We start from the raw sequence: 21,495 nt of genomic DNA on the forward strand, positions 1-21,495 counted from the left end.
TTTTGATCACTTTTTATATTGTATTCTAATTCTACAAGTAATTTAAAATTATCAATATTTTTGGATTTTTACATTTTTTATAGATAATAAATCTTCTTTAAATGGGCAGCTTTTTGTGTGTTGGTTTTAAAAAAATGCATAAATTGAGTCATTGACTATTAACTACAAAATAAGTACATGGCATCCTGTAACCATATGGTGTTATTTCCTTTTGTTCCAGCCTCATCATGGGATTTGTCAGTAAGCTATATGTACACAAGCTTCTCTGCGGAGAGCCGAGTGGTACATTCCTTTTGCGATTTAGTGACTCAGAGATTGGTGGCATCACAATTGCATATGTTGTCCGTGGAGAAGACGGTAAATAACAAAGTTTCTATAATGATTAATTCAAATAGAGAATGACATATTTTATAAACAGAGGGTGGAATTAATCAAGAGCTGGCGCATCGCTTTAACCTGGTGCAGGCTAATATTAAATCCCTGCTAATTTGGCGTGGAGGTGACGTGGGGAAGGCATAATTCCTTATGCCATGGTAAATCCCCTTACAATGACTTTATAATGCAGCCATAATAGTAACAGCCAGAGATGCAACTACAGCGGCAGCCGCAATGGGGCCCGTAGTGTCAGGGGGCCGCGGCATCTGACCTGACACACTAAAGAGTGGAGGATGTGCACCATTATATACATATTATTCTGCACATTGTACAGCATATTATGTATATAACATATATATGTGATGTTTATATGCTCTATCTGTGATGTGAATATGCTGTACGTTGTATGCTGTCTGTATATACAATATGTGTGTATAGATGCTGAACATTTGTTTATAGCACTATATGCGTGTAGATGCTCTATATGTGAACTCATGAGTGCATATATGTGTGATTGTAACTTGCATGTGTGAGTATATAAATATGCATATTTTTAAAGTAGGAAGGGGCCCCATTTAGAAGCCTGCTATAGGGCCCTGCCTCCAGTTACACCCCTGGTAACAGTTTTCCTTAAAGAAACTGTGGGGCCAGGGTAGGAGTCGCAAAAATAAGAAAGTGGTCTTTGACTCCCCGATTCCGAGTTGTGCCGACAGTTCAACCGATAATGCTGGGGAAACCTGACCCACTTCGGCCATCCAATGGCCTGAGACCTCAAGATGTCCCTTTCTTTTATATCAAAACTAGTTTCTAGGGGTCTGAAGTAACCAAACTAATAAAATATATTTTAGTATAGCTTGTTGGGAGAGTAACAATTCTGAATATAGAATGTGTCCTTATGCAGAGATGACATGTGTGCAGGGAGGATGTATGTATGGCTGGAGAGATATTTTTAAAAAAAAACAAAGCTGTACTCACCTCCGCACATCCGTCTCACCAGGCAGTGCCCTTGTTTGTTTAGAGGGGCACGGAAGCTCCGCTGAGTTCGGCTTCTGGTCAGGTCCACCCGTCCCCATATCTAAGCACGTGATACAGCGCTGGGAATACGGACTGGTGGAGTAGGTTGGCCGGAGGCAGATATCAGTGAATTTTCCGTGCACCTGTAAACAAACAGGGGCAATGGAGGAGGTGAGTACAGCTTTGTTTTTACCTCCCCAGCACACCTGCAGGATTTTTAAAAGAGTCGGACAGCCCCTTTAAAGGGTTACAAGGTATCCGAATATTGTTGGCACCCTGTGGATCACCTGCACTGGCTATGGCATGCAGTCCACTGGTACAGATTCTTCATCAATCTATCCACTCGTATGATATCAACTTGTGGCGGTGAGGGGTATTGTAGCTCTGTTACATTCAAATAACAAATCAAAGCTGCAACATCCTGCATTTCATCATCCAGTTGTCAATGTATTAAAAAAATTCTAGGAGGCATCACAGAGCAACGTCACAATATAAAATTATAAAAAAGATACTCCAGAGAATGTTGTTCATGAAGAACGGGCACAGGCTGGATAAAATTTTCTGTGTACAATACTCATTTTTATATTTTTTTTTAAGGTACTGGACAGATTCAAAATATTCAACCATTTAGCGCCAAAGATCTTCAGATCCTGTCTTTGGGTGACCGCGTTGAAAATTTGAAACAGTTAACATATCTATACAAAAAAGGGAGAAAAGATGATGTCTTCGACAAATACTATAAAAGTGAGTTACCATCAACAGTGTCAATGATTGGCAGTTATCTCTGTTTGCACAGTCATGGAGGGTAGGCAGTCTGTTACTGGTAGGACCACCCCAATGACTTCTTAGCATAGAAAGAGCAGAGGTAGATCTACATCAATGACAGGGTATGCAGAATGTTTATAGCATCCCGCTCAACTACTCCTGCTCTATAACATGCTGCCTGCAGAGAGGAAAGCAGATTACCGTATATACTCAAGTATAAGCCGACCTGAGTATAAGCCGAGGTACCTAATTTTACCACCAAAAACTGGGAAAACCTATTGATTGGAGTATAAGCCTAGGGTGGAAAATGCAGTGGTCACAGCCTCCCCAGTATAGCCAGCCAGCCCCTGCCTCCCAGTATATTTCTAACAAGCCCCCATTAGTATTTATACAGCCAGCCCCCAGTGGTATATTACTAGCCCTTTGTAGTATATAGCCAGCCCACTGTGGTATATAGCTAGCCCCCTGTAGTATACAGCCAGGCCCCAGTAGTATAAAGCCAGCCACTGCCTGTCGTATATAACCAGCCCCCTGTATTATATAGCCAGCGCCCTGTAATATATGGCTAGCCCCCTGTAGTATATAGCCAGCCCCCATTAGTATATAGTATCCTCCATGTAGTGTATAGCCAGCCAGCCCCCTGTAGTATATAGCCAGCCAGCCTCCTGTAGTATATAGCCAGCCATCCCCCTGTAGTATATAGCCAGCCAGCCCCCTGTAGTATATAGCTAGCCCATGTGTAGTATATAGCCAGCCCCCTTTAGTATATAGTCAGCCCCCTGTAGTATATAGCCTGCCAGCCAGCCCCCTTTAGTATATAGCCTGCCAGCCAACCCCCTATAATATATAGCCTTACAGCCAGCCCCTGTAGTATATAGCCTGCCAGCCAGCCCCTGTAGTATATAGCCTGCCAGCCAGCCCCTGTAGTATATATCCTGCCAGCCAGCCCCCTGTAGTATATAGCCTTACAGCCAGCCCCCTTTAGTATATAGCCTGCCAGCCAGCCCTCTTTAGTACATAGCCCACAGTATGGCCAGCACATAAAAAATAAACACAGTTCTCACCATTCCTACGCCCCAGACAGCTCCTCTTCTATTTTCATGTGCACTGACGCTGGCTCCAGGTCCTTGAAGCTAATGGCAGCGCACATGAAAACAGAATAGGAGCTGCCTGGAGCGTCAGAATGGTGAGTACTGTGTTTATTTTTTTTCATGTACCCGATAATACGCCGAGTGGGTAGTTTTCAACATGGTGCTGAAAAACTCGGCTTATACTCCAGTATACTTTAATTAGACAATGGAAAAAGAAGCTCTGATATGATATTCTTTATTATGGTCCCTTTGCACTTTAGGCACAGTACACACGTCAAGGGTTTCTTTTACACTCTCTGTCTAGTAGAGGGTAACGTAAACTAAGAATGGAAGGTTAAAGGAAACCTACCACTTAAAAGTGGTAGGTTTTATACACATATACAGTACATGGCACCAGCTCAGGGTGAGCTGGTACCAGAGCATATTTTTGTTAGGGGAACAAAGCCCCTATCGCAGATGTATAAGCTATAATAACTTATAACTCGGCGCACCGCACTTGGGCACGGCGCACCATGCGCGCACACACACACGCCTGCCCAACTTAGCATGTCCTGTTTTCCCCGTGCTAAGTTGCGCAGGCGCATGTGTGCCAAAGAGCTCGGTGGCGTCACCGGCTCTCCAGCTCTTTTGAATCCGGCGCACGCACGGGCGCGCGCATGGTGCGCCGTGCCCAAGTGCGGTGTGCCGAGTTACAAGTTGATATAACTTATAAATCTGCGATAGGGGCTATGTTCCCCTAACAAAAATATGCTTTAGCATCAGCTCGCACTGAGCTGGTGCCATGTATATGTGTATAAAACCTACCGCTTTAAGTGGTAGGTTTCCTTTAAGTGAAAGTCTTATGTTCACCATTCCTTCCCCATGAACATGATGAACACAGTTGTGAACAGAGCCTTAATTTCCATGATTTTTTTTAAGTTGCAATCTTCATTTCCTTTTTTATATCAATCCTTCAGAGCACTCAGACCCCAACAATGGATATAAAAGAACTGCTATTGTTGTGAAGGTTCTTGGGTAAGTTTTTAACCCAGTTCAATGCACAATGTAATTTTTTTCTGTTATGTACATATTCATAAAAAACGATAATGTATTTACAGCTAAAGGTAAGCTAGGCCACATCATGTTTGGGCTTTGCATTTGGTGTATATTTACTGAACTTAAAGCCCCAACTAAACTCTCCGCCTCCTTGACTTTTACAACTAATTTAGATCTCACTTCAAAGTTGATTTTCTAGATGATGTCAACACACTGGGTCTGAAAGAAAGAAGAGTCCAAAGATTAACCCTTTCAATACCTAGAGAATATTTCCCTTGGTGATTTAGCTCTCTGAGGAGATTAGACAATCCAGAGACTGTCTCTAAAGAGCTAAGTCATTAGAGACTTTATCAGGTTCCTTATCTCTCAGCTGTCAGTAGATACTGGACAGAAAGATGATTTTCACAAACTGCTAAAATAAAACCACAGTTATGGCCATAAGTTTTGAGAATGACACAGATATTATATTTTCACATGATCTGTTGCCCTCTGGTTTTTATGTGTGTTTGTCAGATGTTTTTATCAGATACAGAAATACAAGTGCGATCATATTATGAGTAACAAAAGCTTTTATTGACAGTTAGAATGAGTTACTGCAGCAAGTCAATATTTGCAGTATTGACCCTTCTTCTTCGGGACCTCTGCAATTCTCCCTGGCAGCTCTCAATCAACTTCTGGACCAAATCCTGACTGGTAGCCGTCCATTCTTACACAATCAATGCTTGCATTTCATCACAATTTGTTGGTTTTTGTTTGTCCACCCTTCTCTTAATGATTGACCACAAGTTCTCAATGGGATTAAGATCTGGGGAGTTTCCAGGCCATGTAACCAAAATCTCCATGTTTTGTTCCCTGAGCCATTAAGTTATCATCTTTGCTTTATGGTAAAGTGCTCCATCATGCTGGAAAAGGCATTGTTGATCACCAAACTGCTCTTGGACGGTTGGGAGAAGTTGCTTTTGGAGGACATTCTGGTACCATTCTTTATTCATGGATGTGTTTTTAGGCAAGACTGTGAGAGCCGATTCCCTTGGCTGAGAAGCCGCCCCACACATGAATGGTTGCAGGATGCTTTACACTTGACATGAGACAAGACTGGTGGTATCACTCACCTTGTCTTCTCTGAACAAGTTGTTTTCCAGATGTTCCAAACAATTGGAAAGGAGATTCATCAGAGAAAATGACTTTAGTCAAGCCCTCAGCAGTCCACTCCCTGTACCTTTTGCAGAATACCAGGAGTCACTGTCTCACAGTGCGTGCAGATGCACTCACACCTGCCTGCTGCCATTCCTGAGCAAGCTCTGCACTGTTGGTAGCCCGATCCCGAAGCTGAAACACTTTTAAGAGACGGTCCTGGCATTTGCTGGTCCTTCTTGGGCGCACTGGAGCCTTTTTGGCAACAATGGATCTTCTCTCCTTGAATTCCTTGATGATGCGATAGATTGTTGACTGAGGTACAATCTTTCTAGCTGCGATACTCTTCCCTGTTAGGCCAGTTTTGTGCAGTGCAATGATAACTGCACGTGTTTCTTTAGAGATAACCATGGTTAACAGAAGAGAAACAATGATGCCAAGCACCAGCCTCTTTTTAAATTGTCCAGTGGTGTGATTCTTACTTAATCATGACAGATTGATCTCCAGCCTTGTCCTCATCAACTCCCACACCTGTGTTACTGGAGCAATCACTGAAACGATGTTAGCTGCTCCTTTTAAGGCAGGCCTGCAATGAAGTTGAAATGTGTTTTGGGGGAAAAAGATCATTTTCTAGGGAAATATTGACTTTGCAATGAATTGCTGTTAAGCTGATCACTCTTTATAATATTCTGGAGTATATGCAAATTGCCATTATAAAACCTGATGCAGTAGACTTTGTAAAAATTAACATTTGTATCATTCTCAAAACTTATGGCCATGACTGTATTATTATCATCATCACTACAGATTTAGGATTTTTGGTCAGAAGTTTAGCTCTGCTAAAGTATAGAAAGTGTGTCACTTGTGCTAGATTCACACTCATACCAACAAATAGAGGTGTAGAGAAACAGTAATAAATAACAGGTGAGACGTTGGATACATGCAATTCTGTAATGGAGTATATGGGTGTCCTGACCCTTTAAATGGAAAAAAACTGTGATAACAGGACAAAAGATGGGCTTTAGTGTTTTGGTTACAGGTCAAATAAACTTCAGCTCAGCTATCGGTTGGTTCCATAGACAGTGAATAGAGAGGTGGGGAGCATGTCCCGGGCATGTCTGAGTGCTGAGAAGTGCAGTGGTAATAGGGCATTATCTAAACTCAGATCAATGGAGGAGATGTATTCATTTATCAATCATTAGACCAGTGCAGAATAGAACCAGACAGTATAACATTGGTGAGTCCTACTTTGCACCTCCTATTAGTTGGTCTATTTTGATGCACCACATTATTGAATTTTTCTGGCACATATGCTATTTCCTGAGATGCCTTGACTTTTTTGGATGAGTTGGAAAACTGCTTTAAAATGGTCCATAACCCTCAATAAATGTGGCACGGACAAATTACTCCAGTATTCTGATGTAGACAGATTGATACTTCTCCTTCAATGTGTCCCGTTCCAGCTGTAAATCTATGTAATTAATAATATTACAGTTTTATTCAGAGATTTAGGTCACCTTATTTACTGGTATACAAAATATATTGTCTTTTCTACAGTGAAGAAGACAATCAGACTCCATGGAGCGACTCAATGGAGGGAATCGATAGCCAACAACGCTCAATAGGCCACAATATGCATTACGCGTGAGTAAGAACCTGCTGGCACAAATATCTTTACACATTTGGAGTGGATTAAGACATCAGATTTGTAACAATGAGGGGCAGAGGTGATAATTGATAAAACTGTTAAGACTGGTAGGATGACTTGTATCACCCATCAGCTGCTGGGCCTATGTGCAGCTCTGTGCCAGTCAATTGATGCAGACTGGAATATCCATTGGGCCCCTTTCACAATAATGTGTGATTTCTCCTGTCCTGAACTTCTGTGCTGTATATATGTGATGTTTTTCATCCATATGTGCACGTATCGTATCTGTATAAAATTCTGAGGGTTGGCAAATGATAGATGGCAGACCAGGAGCGGAATAAGACTTCCATGGGCCCTGGGCTGTATGAATATCACAGCCCCTACAAGTCTGGAATTCACTCCCTACATATGGTCCTAGAATCATGGTTCATAGGGAATGTAGGATGCTTTCCTTCTGTCTGTTTTCAATCTGTGGTTTCTGGACCATTTGAAATGTGAGAGAGTGTGAAAAGATGTATGAGGATTTCATGCACAAAGTCCTTCTCAGTATAAAATTTGGTGGGGGGGCTTGAGTAGCCATGGGCCCCCTAGAAGGCTTGGGCCCTGGGCTACCGCCCAAACAGCCTATATTATAATCCATTACTGTGGCTGACTATTGGCTGGCTGACAGAATGCACCTCCCACTCCCTGGATGCTACACGTATATATGGCATCATATCGTGCACAACCATATGCAACATGTATGCAACACAGATTTTAAATATTCGCATAGACTTCTATGGGGCATACGGAACATAAATACTGGAGAAAATCGGACATACTCTTTTTTAAATGTTTAACATTATGGCTGTGTAAATAGAGGGCCATATTTCCTACGTGAAATTAACGCAGAGTGTTTTCGCTCTTTTCTCGCTCTCCACCTTCAAAAATCCATAACTTTTTCATTTTTACATGTACAGAGCTGTGTGAGGGCTTATTTTGTGCATACCAAATTTTACTTTCCCATGATGTTATTTATTATTCCATGTCATGTACTGGGAAGCTGGGAAAAAATTCCAAATGTGAAAATTGTTTTAAAAACCTGCATGTGTGTCACGTTCTTATGGGCTCAATTTTACGACTTTGACTGTGCGCTCCAAATAACACCTCTGCTTTATTCTTTGGTTCGGTACGATTGCGGTGATACCAAATCTATACAGGTTTTATAACGTTTTAATACATTTTCAAAAATTAAACGAATGTGTACAAAAAAGAAGAAAAAAATTTGCCATCTTCTGACGCTAATAACTTTTTCATACTTTGGTGCACGGAGATGTGTGAGGTGTCATTTTTTGCAAAATGAGCCAACGTTTTCATTGCTATCATTTTGAGGTCTGTGCGACATTTTGATCACTTTTTATTCCATTTTTTATGTGATGTAAAAAGGTGTAAAAGTCGCATTTCGGACATTTGGCGCCATTTCCCGCCTCGGAGGTCACCGGTGGCAACAACCATTTTTATATTTTGATAGATCGGGTATTTTGGGAAGCGGCGATACCTAATGTGTTACTTTTTAAAGATTTATAAAAAAAAAATTTCTTTTTTTTTTCACTATTTCTTGGACCCTCTAGGGTACATTAACCCAAGATGGTCAGATCTTTCCTACCATATACTGCAATACAACTGTATTGTGTTTTTAACGCAAAACACTGGCGGCTCATTCCCGATCGCAGCAATGAGTGCGGCGTTTGCAAACTCAGCCAAGACGGCACGTCTGACATCACCCTTACCAGTTTGGCCACTTTGGGAAATAAATATCAATATAGTATAGAGTTAGGGGATATGGGCAGTAGAAACAGTGTAAATAAACTTATCCCCACTCAAGATACCATATATCAAACTACTTAGGTGAATAAATTCAAGAAAACTGTAAACTATATATAGAATAATATAGTCTTTATTAATCATACATAATAAAAAATAGTAAATCGTCACAACAATGGAATACATTTAAAAACAAAGAAGCAATGCATGTAAAAAATGAATAGACATAAAGGACAAGTCTAGGCCTGAGGTAAGACGGTAATGTAACATCGGCTAACAAACAAACAGCAATGGATGGCACATATTACATATGCAGCAGAGCAGTAGTAGAGCCGAGGCCATAATTACCATACCACGGATTCAAACATGCACTGCATGATCCCTACTTTGGGAAATTCAGCACAAACCAACATTACACCAAGGATTACCACTTGTTTCACATTAATGTCAGCTGTCAAAGGGTGCCTTTTCAAACGCATCAGAACACCTGAGAAGAGGAGATTTGCCTGATTACACAGCTGTTAACATTGGGTTTACAAAACGCATGAGAACACAAATGTTTATTAACATTATGTTAACACGTGCTAACATTGTGTTAATGCATGCACTTTGTAAATGCAATGTTAACAGCTATTCAATCAGGCAAATCTCCTCTTCTCAGCTGTTCTGATGCATGGCCTGCATTACTGCCATGTTTGAATGCACCCTTATTGATTTGTTGGTTTTTGTTTGTCCCCCGTCTCTTGATGATTGACCACAAGTTCCAAACAATCGGAAAAGGGATTCATCAGAGAAAATGACGTTACCCCAGTCCTCAGCAGTCCATTCCCTGTACCTTTTGCAGAATATCAGTCTGTTCCTGATGTTTTTCTGGAGAGAAGTGGCTTCTTTGCCGCCCTCCTTGACACCAGGCCTTGCTCCAAGGGTCTCCGCCTCACAGTGTGTACAGATGCACTCACACCTGCCTGCTGCCATTCCTGAGCAAGCTCTGCACTGCTGGTAGCCTGATCCCCAAGCTGAAACACTTTTAGGAGACGGTCCCGGCGCTTGCTGTTCCTTCTTGGGCGCCTTGGAGACTTTTTGGCAACAATGGAAACTCTCTCCTTGAATTCCTTGGTGATGTGATAGATTGTTGAATGAGGTGCAATCTTTCTAGCTGCGATATTCTTCCCTGTTAGGCCAGTTTTGTGCAGTGCAATGATTACTGCATGTGTTTCTGTAGAGATAACCATGGTTAACAGAAGAGAAACAATGCTGCCAAGCAAAAATGTGTTAACATTGTGCCAACGTTTTAGTTTGTTAACACATGCATTAATGGTTGTGTTTTGTAAATGTAAGTGTTGTCAGCTATTAAATTAGGCAAATCTCTCTTTAACTGTTCCAATGTGTTTTCAAATACCACACTTGACTGCACCCTGATAGAGACAAAATTGTTGCTTGCTTTAAGGTGATCAAATACTTTCATAATTTCATGCTGTAAGATTCAAATTATTTAAAAATCATACTTAGAATTTTTCTGGATATTTCAAAAATCAGCAGTGTATCAACTAATTGTTTTCCCCGCAGTTCTATCCATAGGAAACTCCAATTTTATACAATGGCAAAAAGAGGTTATTCTCTAATATTCCGTTTCATGATCTGATTTGTCTGCATGGTTTCCAGTTTTAGTTGTAGTTTACAAAAAAATGGATTCAAAATATTGATAAAATAGTGAAGTGATTATGGGGCTGAATCCTAAGTAAGATATGTACTTAGTGAAGGTCCTTCAATTTTCTCATTGAAATGGTTCATCCACAGGAATATTGTTGCAACCGCTAGCACACATCCCCATGTATCATTCTATGGGTTCATAGTCATACGCACGGCTGTGGTTTTCATGGCTCTGTTTATAAGGGTGATGCCACACATTGCGTTTTGAAACCATTTTTGCTCCGTTTTTAAGCAATCCGTTAAAAAAAAAAGCATCCATTTTTTAAAAACGTATCCGTTTTTTGAAAACGCATCCGTTTTTGACAGGTTTTCCAAATTTGCGCAATTAAAACGGACAAAAACGGATGCATTTCCAAAAAACGCATGTGTTTTTTTAACGCATGCGCTTTTTAACGGACTGCTTAAAAACAGACCAAAAACAGTTTCAAAACACCATGTGTGGCATCACCCTAAGGCAACTGCTTGAGCAGCAAACACTTGCAGGAATATGACCTGCTCCAAAATTTGCAGCGTGGGCAGTCATTTCTTCTTTCAATACCATGAACCCATTGTTTGTGGCCTGTGAGTGCACATGCTCGCAAAGAAGTTTTGCTGTACAACATTGTGGCCATTGCGTGTTTTCAGAGAACTTATTAAAAGCTAAGTTCTAAAAAAGTTAAAAGCCAAGTTTTAGGGTGGTCAATCTGGTCAAAAACTGATGCGTTTTCAAAAAACGCCACGTGTGCCATCACCCTTACACCCGGCACTAGGAGTTGCTTACTAAAGTGCTAAAACAAACGCAGCATACATAATATTATATTCTGCCAAATATCTTTTCCACCCGATTTGCCATTTATTCCACATCTACATTTGTTGCACGGCAACCACATAAATACATACATTTAACCAACCAAAACATCTTACCATGCATACATACTGTACTCCTGCAACGAGAGGCGGGGTTAGTGGGGCGCCGGGGGTGTGCTTGCCTGGTGACGCGCGGCTGACACAAGCAGGAGGCGGAGGATTGTGTCAGTTGCGCGAGATCCGGCCGTGCCCATGCGCGGTGTCCCTGCGGCACAGCCTCACCACCACACACATTCGGCCATTATGCTACAACACTTTGCTCAGGTGAGTCCACTCCCCACAACATTATTGACTACATAAATACTTTGCTTAGCTGCACTAGACTTTATACCCCTGAGGAAGCCACACTTGAGGCGGAACGCGTGGGGAGCTGCATCTCCTCCATACATATACTTGGTGATATCAATTTTTTCTATTCTGCATATTGCTGTGTTATATTTCCTTGGAATTGGGTATCATTTATTGATTTCAGGATATATGTTTTGAATAGACGCCAAGTATAGGTCCACCATGATCTGAAGGGGGTTGATTGCACAGTACATGTTATTTTCATGCACCTCTTCCAGCACAATGGCTTTTGTGCTGATTTTAAATGTTAGTGCTAAGTGTAATTAATAAAATTTCTATACTTTTTCATTAATTGGTGTATAGCGATTTTTTGTGCACATCCTATCTGTTCTTCTGTTTTTTTGTTACCTTAAAGAGGACCTTACACCCAGCACTTTCTAAAGTGCTAAAACAAGCGCTGCAGTGTTACCAGGAGTCCAGGAGTGGTCTAGTCAGTCTCTAGACCTGTATCCTATTGAAAATTTTTGGGAGGGAGCTGAAAGTCAAAGTTGCACGTCAACAACCGTGAAACATGAAAGATCTGGAGCTTTGATAATACTGATGTAAGCCGTGTAATCCCCAAAAAAGGCACACAGTCCAAAGAAAGTGAGCAGCGCGACCCTTAGTAAATGAGCCCCTGTGAGTTAAAATCCCCTTTGGCCCGAAAAATAATGAATTGGATAATATTAGATAATTTAGTGACCATGTGTAAGGGGAAGCCCTTAGAGATGTAGAAACACCGTATATGGACAGATGATGGTATTCTCCCATGATGTGGGTCCTGCTCTGCAGAGAACCCGACACATGTATTCAAAGGATTCCCTCCTGTCCTCTCCTCAGAGCATTGCCCTGTACACAGCTACCATGGGATCTGTCCACTGCAGGGGAGAGAATTCCCTGCTTGTATCAGAGCAGGGCACCTACCCAACTGTCAGCAGAGCCCCTACTCTGTATATAGGTGACAGCAGAAACCAGACATGTAAGAAATTTACAAAAACTTCACTTTCATACAACAGGAACACTACTAAATAATTTGAGTACATTATATATTTTTACCTATTGTTAAGACTCAAGGACTTAAGTTTTGATTTTTTAATTGTATTAAATACTTATTTAGTGTATTGAAAGGGCTAATTAATTACCATATATACTCGAGTATAAGCCTAGTTTTCAGCACAAAAAATGTGCTGAAAACCCAAACTCGGCTTATATGCGAGTAAAAAAAAATATAGGTTTTACCAGGTTTTTGTGGTAAAATTAGGGGCCTCGGCTTATACTTGGGTCGGCTTATACTCGAGTATATACGGTAATCAAAATTTTAATTACATGAAAAGTCAACAGTGTATCAAACACTTATTTTCCCCACTGTATTTTATATATCATATATCATATGGTCATTTTCATTATGTCTGATGTTAACAACTTTATTTGTTCCATGAATTATATTTTTATTCATGTGATTTTAATAATTTTTACAGGTCACCGACCTATGCTTCACCTGTTGGAAGTCCTATTTCACACATAAGCACACAACAGCAAGTATTCAGGTATGTAAAAACAATTATAACTGTAATTCTTTTGGGAAATTTGAATTCATGTTTCCTTTTAGTTTATTGACTTTATTGATCCCAGAGGAAATTGATTAACTATTGTCCTTCTTGTATACTTCGTTATTTACTCTCAAACATGGGACATGGTATCTGGATATGAGTATTTGTAGCACATAGTAATGGACTCAGTGTGGCAGATTTATCAATCACAGCTCTGCTTTCATTTTACCAGTGCTCATAAATAGTTTAAAGCTGAGCTGTGATTGGTTGCCATGGGCAACTAGAAATATTCTGACTTTCAGACACTTGATAAATCTGCCCCAGTGTATCAGCTATGGCACCTCGAATCCAAATCCTCATTGTTTCTATAGCTGACTGCACTCACACAGGGTTCAGATTGCAAAGTGACTTCTTCTCTTTGTCTATAATGAAACAGCTTTTTTATGAAATGTTTAGATCCTCTTTAATAATCCATGGGAGGACATTTTTTTGTTATTAATTGCAGCAAATTACTTTGGGAAGAGTTTTAGTGATTTTTTCTCGTGGGATAATCTCTTATGGAGTTTTGCCATGTGAAAGTATCATTATTTACTGAATGTTTATCAGGACTTTGTTCTTCTGAAGGGGAGGTTTCCCTTTAAAGGGATTGGCCCAATTATAAATGTTATCCAATATTAACTTTTAGGCTAACCTCTTTACGCCAAAACCAGTATCTTTCCTTATACAGGCAGCCCCCAGGTTACGTACAAGAGAGGTTCTTTAGATTTGCTGGAATTTGTATGGAAGTCAGAATAGGTATATTTTGTAAGTGTAACTCCAGACAAAACATTTCCGGACCATCTGACAAATGGATTTTCTCAATTCTATGTTGTCATAAGAAAAAGGTTTAAAAATTAGCTTTATTGCAGACAACTTTGATAAATCGTACAGCTGTTCATTGCAGCCTGGGGATATAGTACAGTAAATTCCCAGCTTTCAGACGTCCGTTTGTAACTGCGGGTTGCCTGTAAATCGGTTGTTTTTAAAGGGAATCTGTCACCAGGAATGTCCCACAGCCTATGTTATGCATATTTTTTCACAAATGCCTTTGTCATCATTCTGAATTATTTCAGTACTTTTTATGACTTTATTTCCCATTACCTGGCTCCCTGTCAGCACCATGAGTGAGTCCGAGGGAAGGGACAGCTGCAGCCAGTGTGTGTCTCTGACTCTTCTTCTCCACACTAAGGCTGCTTTCAGACGAACGTGTGCCCGCTGTACCATAGCAAGGCGGGCACATGTCGGCGCACGGGAGAAGAGGAGGGGTGAGCACTGCTTAATCCCTCCCCTCTACATAGAGATACACGGCACTGTATTACGGAGAACATGTCCTATCTTTTCCCCGGGTACGGAACGGTACGGTGCCGCACGTGTGGGGCACCATACCGCTCCGTGCACCCATTGCCGGACAATGGGGGACGTATACACATCAGTCATGTATAGATCCCCCAATGGCTGTTTGAATGTAGCCTCATCCTGTTCCCTCTCCATTCCCTACCTCTCCAGGGGGATGGTGTGAAGGAGAGGAAAGAGCATGAGGAGACACAAGTACAGACAAGCTGCAGCTGCCCCTCCCCGGGGACTCAGCACATACTGCTGGCAGGGAGCCATGTAATACGAATTAAACTTATATGAATAAATGATTCAGGATACTGACAAAGGAATTTGTAAAATCCAGATATTGGAAACGGTCACCAATTAAAAATGAGTTTCCTGGTAACAGGTTCCCTTTATGTGGGGGGCTGCTTGTACTTTGTCTTTGTTTAGGATCCTACTATTTTATTCTATTCATCTTTATCTTGACTAGTATATACTTATATTTTAGTCCGAATACAAGTATGGTGATGCCTACATTAATGGATCCCACACTATTTTCTCATAATCCAACGTAAGTACAAAACCCATCTTTACATTTAATGAATATGTAATATTGGTTTCATGATTATGGTTAATCATCTATGCAGAGATCTTCATACCTTATTTAGCTTTATGGCAAGTGAGTAATTACATAAGGAATATGTAATGGAGTATATGGGAATAGACAGACAGAGACAGTGGGTTTTGAAATTCAGCTCCCTTTTCAGCAGTCCATATCGCATTGCCTTGCTTACCTTAAGCGGTAAGGGACAACTAAATGATTTTCCTTACCTGCACCTAAGTGCAAAACAAGGAGATGAAGACAAGACAGAAGAACTGAGAGCAATAGTTACCAGAACTGGGTCAAAATTACAATTGAATCAGGTAGTCATAATACAGGCTAAGGGTCAAAGATATCAGAATACAAAAGGCAGTGTGAACAGGAGCTAGCTCAGTTTAAACTATAGCAGGCAAAGAGTACTGAACACAATACGCTTATATGAGAATCCATAGTCCGGGTCTAGAAGGTCATTGGAGAAGAATTCTGTAAATCACAACTGTTAGACAACCATCGCTGGGTTTTCAAGAGACTGACAGGAGACAATTCCATAAATGCTGTCAGGGGATGGAATACACCAGTGTTAATGCTAATAGAATGACACAAAGTGACATATCTAATGAACAGAGGATGGCACAGATGTAACAGGATATGCACAGAAGTTTTTCAGGTTGGGAAAAAAAATGATGTCTCAGTGCAGGAATAAGGAAGCGACTTAAACATCTATGTCAGACTTTTAAGAAGTCTAGTAACATGGGATAAAAGCCAAACCAGTTAGTCTTCTCCAAAAGGAGCAGACTCCAATTTGTGGACAGTATTATTATGATGTCACTAAATCTCATCGGTAAAATGTAGGGAGCTGTTTAACTAGGTGAGGGCCATGGATGTAGGCATTATTCCTATGGAGACTGCTTTTGCAGGCCACTTTTTCAGGTGTGCAAGGTCATATGGCCATGCATTACAAAAAAAACCCACAATTTTTCAACACTTCAAACAGGACCTTTTATTACAACCAAAAACTCCAACTTTTTGCATCCACTGATTCCGGGACAGTTGGAATATTTTCTGTAATCCTCACTATAACCAAGTAGCCAATTGTATTGGTTTCAACCCTTAATTGATGTTGCCATATTAAAATAGGGATTTCGATTTTTAAAAATAAATTCTACCCTTTTACTGTGTCGAAAAATATGACAGTGTCTTATATAATTTTTTGCTTGTAAAAACACACTAGGTCTTATTTTCAGGGGATGTCTTATTTTTCCATGAACAAATATTCATATTTATTGTTGAACACACAAAAAAAATCAACATTTATTAATATACAACATCAATATCATATACATCAACATCATATACATCGGCATAACCATCTAAATTCCATCAAGTAGGTCTCCAATCTCTGAATTTCATGTGACTCCGTTATATTAGAATCATTTGGGCTCTTTTACTAAGGGTCCGAAAGCCGCACTTTCGTCAGGTTTCCCGAATATTTCCGCTTTGCGCCGAATTGCCCCAGGATTTTGTTGCACGTGATCAGATTTTGGTGCATCGGCGACGACTTGCATGCGGCAGAAATTGTAGCAATGGCTGTATCTAGGTCCTATTTTTTGGAGAGGCCTTATATTTCTAAGTTTGTAAAAAATTGCACTATGGAAACAGAATAGTAATTACTCAAACATTTCTATATTAACATTCAAAATCATAACCTCTATATACATATTGAAAATATAATTAATACCAATTACCAACATTATGCTAGTAGTAATAAATGATATATATTATTTCACTGAGGGCGTTCTTCTTTTGACAAAATGTTGTAAATCACTAGTGCAGATTACAATTGTGAACTTTGTAATATACCTAACTATTTACAGACACTGAATCATCAAGGGAAAGGTTATCTAGGTATGGAAAGAGTTAATCAGTAGCCTCCTTATCTTGCTGAAGTCAATGGACCTCAGTTGACTTCAGGGGGCCTGCAGTTTCTGTCTGTGTGGATTATTAGTTTATACAGTATACAGGTGTAGGGAAAGCTGAGGAGAGATAAGTGTAGGTGTTTAGTTATTACATTAGTCAGTGTTCCTGTCAGCACATGACTGCTGCAGACATGAGGTGATCAGCTGGCTGCAGGGAGAGAGATGGGGGCGTTTCTCCTCCTCCGCTGTAGTCTCAGCTTCTTTATGAAGAGGGGATGAGCTTAGCAACAGACATATGTGAGATTGCTGACATCTAGGGGAAGTCTGCAGAATACAAGAGGAAGGAGCAAGATTTGAGTAACTAATCCAATTGCAAAAGGGCTTAAAATTACCTGCCCTACAACATATCAAAAGTTTTTTTTTAAATGACGGTTACACTTTAATGTTTTTTAAAAAAAAAAACAACAACTTACATATTCCTCAACTGTGATTTTGTGTCCATGGTTCCAGAAGGCTGGGCAGATAAGTGGCTCCTCCCGGAGAGATCCCCCACAGTTCCTTACGGAATCCAAAACTACTACCAAATATGTGTATGCAACAAACAGCACAATGCCTTGTATTGTATTGTATTGTATGTGTTAATCACAAAAAGCTTTGACATGTCTTATTTTGTAATTAATTTTAGGTATACACCATCATATCCAAGTCTGGAAAGTAGCAGTCCTTTGTGGATCCAACACTACGGCGCCGAAACCCAAATCTTTAACCCTGCAGAAGGCCTTCATAGAACGTGAGAAATTAACATTTTTGATTCTCCCCTCTACTTCTGGAAAATATGTTAGAAGAGATGACATATTATTATATTATATCTTGTGTTGGATTCATAGGTACCCTAAAAAAGGTTGCTACATAATTGCGGATGCATCAGTTTTTCATGAGGGGCATTGTCAATGCACCCTGTAAAATTGCTAAATTTTGACACACCCAGAAATCTGTAGGACGCTACTGTCCCTCTGTAGGCACACAATATCATGGAGGGAGTTTTATATTCAGTTTCCATATTATGTTGGTATTCTCCATATAATCTTTTTCTACTAAGGGAAAATACCATGTGGAGGCAAAGAGTTTCTGTGTCATAATATGGAGTTTTTTTTGTCATACTCTGTACATCACAGCTAAACAAGACCATATAAGATGTATACTACTCAATTACATCTTAATGTATTTGCTCACGAAGGCTTTAAAATCAATTTATATTATTAAGGTCATATGACGGTCAACTGGTCATAAGGCGCCGTCCGGATGACCCTAATGATCATCTTATTGGTAATTTGTGAATGAACTCAGCAAAAAATGATTATTGCAGCGACAATGAAAGGGAGATTTCATGAAAAAATTACTTTTGTGAAAAACACAAGGCTTGGTAAACTGTGTAACTGATTGGTGGGTGCACTGTTTTGGACCCTCCACCAATTTTACTGTAAATCACAGAGTAAAGAGCCATCTGCTACCATCTCCCTAAACCATATTTTTTCTGCAGCAGTGGGGAGGGAGAACATTAATGGAGATGTTGGATAGATTTCCACTGCTATGTCAGCACTGGGCTTACTTGGGAAAGTCCCTGGGCCCAATGTTGCTGGGGGGGGGGGCACATAAGGCTGTACACAAGGAATCCATGGGGGTGAGGTGACTGTAATTACTGAATGCATAGGTTGTGAGGGGGCTTTATATAAAATAACCATGAGAGGACTGTAAATAAAATAACTATGAGGGGGCCGTTGTAAAATAGCCATGAGGAGGATGTTTGATATGATAAACTAGGGAATATTTTAGGATAGGAGACTGTTTTAGTTTCTGAATTTAATCAAATTGCTGTCAAGTGAGTTCACTGCAAAAGGCCTACTGGGGGTATGTCGCCCAGGGGCCTAATGAAACCTGGAGCCGACCTTCGCTATGCCTGTATTTAAATCCTATAGAAGTGAATAAAATGCTAGTCAAGCATGTGCACGGGTAAGACTCTAACCATTTAGATTACTATACCCAATCCTGTGAGAAATGAAGTGTGCAGCCCATGGATTGGGAGTCCTTGCATTGTACCAAAATATGATGGAGCGACAGCACTGCAAAAGTTAATTCAGTGCTGGCACTAAAGTCTGGTTGGCAGACGGGAATTCCTTGCATCACATTTTGGTATAATACAAGGACTCCCGTTCTGTACAAAGTGTGCAGTCTATGGACCCATTTCATGGGCTGAAAATGTTTCTGTGCATTCGTCAGATTTACTCATAATGCAACATATGGCCAAATCCTTTCTGCATCCACTAAATTGTATTGTTGTCCACAGGCAGCCAATACATTGGAAAGCTACAGCAAAACTGGCATTGGTTTGCCCTTCATTCAGAGCAGAGCTACGCCTCCTCTATTTTATTGGGGCTCCAAAAAAAAAATAATTTATTGGGGCTCCAACACTAATCATTGTGGGACTAGAGCAGTGGGGTGATCAGTTCATTGCCAAGAGTTATTGTTGGTCCCCAATTTTAATGGTTTTGAGTAATCAGTTCTGTATTCGTTTGGAGATTGAATATTAAATTTTCTAATAACAAGGACACAAAATTAAGACTCTCTGAAAATGTATTTTAACCTTAAGTTCTTATTTTTAGACCGGATATTTCCGAAATTCTTGAGATACTTGAGAATGAAAGTAACATGTCAACCATGTCCCAAAGCAACCAAGCAAGTCTGAACGACCACGTCCCCATGCAGGAAGACTCCAGCTGGACAAACTGACTGTGGGTTGCTACTATTTTAACACTTTCCGAGATGAATAAAGATTTGATGGCATCTAATGCGGACAAAAGTATCTCCTATAGACCAAACACTTCATTTACCAAGCACAATTTATCAGTCTTTCTTTTCATCAAGGGTTATATAAACTTTATACGAGACCTACTTGGAGCTTTGATCTTATTACAGCCAAGAACATGGCCGTCACCATATCCTGCAATTGTGATGATACAATATGAGAAACTTCACTTCTTAATTTCAACTTCCACTATCAGGATCTTCAGCATTATAGTCTGTCTAGTGATTCAGAAAGCGAGTGGTTGGCTTGTGGAATGCGTGAGAATGAATTCTGAGCCCACACAGCACAACCTCCTCTCCGATCAAAGTTTTTCTGGCATTCATTGGGTTTGGTTTTACAATTTGTGGTGTTTTGTGTAGGCATCTGCAACATGGCAGTCAGATCTGACCTTTCTGGGCTGTGTGTAGGTGGACCTTCAATACCCCAGAATTCTTCAGGCTGAGAGCGTTGGATGAAGACTTGTCACAGCCTCTGATATTTCAGCATCCTGAGTAAATTGAGCTGTTCCATGAGTGTCGTCTTTCATGGAGAGTGATTATAATAATCCAAGCTAATACTAAGATGGCTGTTAGGAAAGAGTTGACTTGGATCAGAACAGACGGCCATTGGGTGCATCACATGTTTAGAAAAATTTTGTCTTAAAGATAAGAAGCCGCATGTACCATGACTTACTCTATTGTATATATCAGTTATTAAATATTTCTCTCATATGTGTATTTTGTATCTCTTCTTTTTTATAACCCTTTTGGGACCAGGCAACGTTTGTCACTTCTGTCATTGTCAAATAAAGAGAAGTAACAGTCTACATTTCTATTTTTCCATAAATATCACTAAGCGAGGGCTTGTCTATTGCAGAACAGATTGTAATTTTTTTTTGTATATCACAATGTTTTTAGGAAAATAGATCCTACTGATTATCTTTTATTAACTCTTTCTTGGAAAGAAAAATAAAAAAAAATGTTGTCCTTGTTTTTGTGCACTATACATTTGTATTGAGTTGCCCTGTGAAATAAATAACCGTGATAAGTGTATTATTCTCTGTCATGGGTGTAAATAGGAGGGTCTGGGACCCATAGCAGATTAATGCATGGGGATCCCTCTTCTCCAAATATATTTGTAGATATATAGACATATATTGTAGATGTATATGTACACACACATGTTTATACAATCACGAAAATTTATACACACAATTATACAGGCAGTTCACGGGGTTACATACAAGATAGGGTCTGTAGGTTTGTTCTTAAGTTGAGTTTGTATGTAAGTCAGAACTGTATATCATTGTAATCCCAGCCAGAACTTTTTTGGTCTCTGTGACAATTGGATTTAAAAAATGTTGGGTTGTCATAAGAACCAGGATTTACAATAAATCTTCATTACAGACGCCTGTGATAACTGTTACAGCTGTTTCTTGTAGCCTAGGACTAAAGTACAAGAAATTACCAACATCCAGAGGTC

General features: G+C 40.1%; 1 protein-coding gene across 3 annotated transcripts in view; it reads left to right on the forward strand.

Annotated features, from left to right (window-relative positions):
• Positions 1-20,750, forward strand: part of STAT6 (signal transducer and activator of transcription 6) — a 131,833-nt gene extending 111,083 nt beyond the window's left edge. For 2 of the 3 annotated variants that reach the window (XM_072134916.1, XM_072134918.1), the window contains exons 14-21: positions 221-357; positions 1,987-2,133; positions 4,202-4,259; positions 6,972-7,058; positions 13,227-13,295; positions 15,163-15,225; positions 17,857-17,961; positions 19,832-20,750. In XM_072134916.1, the coding sequence (XP_071991017.1) occupies positions 221-357; positions 1,987-2,133; positions 4,202-4,259; positions 6,972-7,058; positions 13,227-13,295; positions 15,163-15,225; positions 17,857-17,961; positions 19,832-19,958 (793 nt within the window). In that variant the 3' untranslated portion in view covers positions 19,959-20,750. The remainder of the gene's footprint in view (positions 1-220; positions 358-1,986; positions 2,134-4,201; positions 4,260-6,971; positions 7,059-13,226; positions 13,296-15,162; positions 15,226-17,856; positions 17,962-19,831) is intronic. The other variant, XM_072134917.1, reaches the window with a different exon arrangement.
• The last annotated feature ends 745 nt before the right edge of the window (positions 20,751-21,495 follow it).

Source organism: Engystomops pustulosus, chromosome 2, assembly GCF_040894005.1.
Source record: "Engystomops pustulosus chromosome 2, aEngPut4.maternal, whole genome shotgun sequence".
NCBI classification, from domain to species: domain Eukaryota; kingdom Metazoa; phylum Chordata; class Amphibia; order Anura; family Leptodactylidae; genus Engystomops; species Engystomops pustulosus.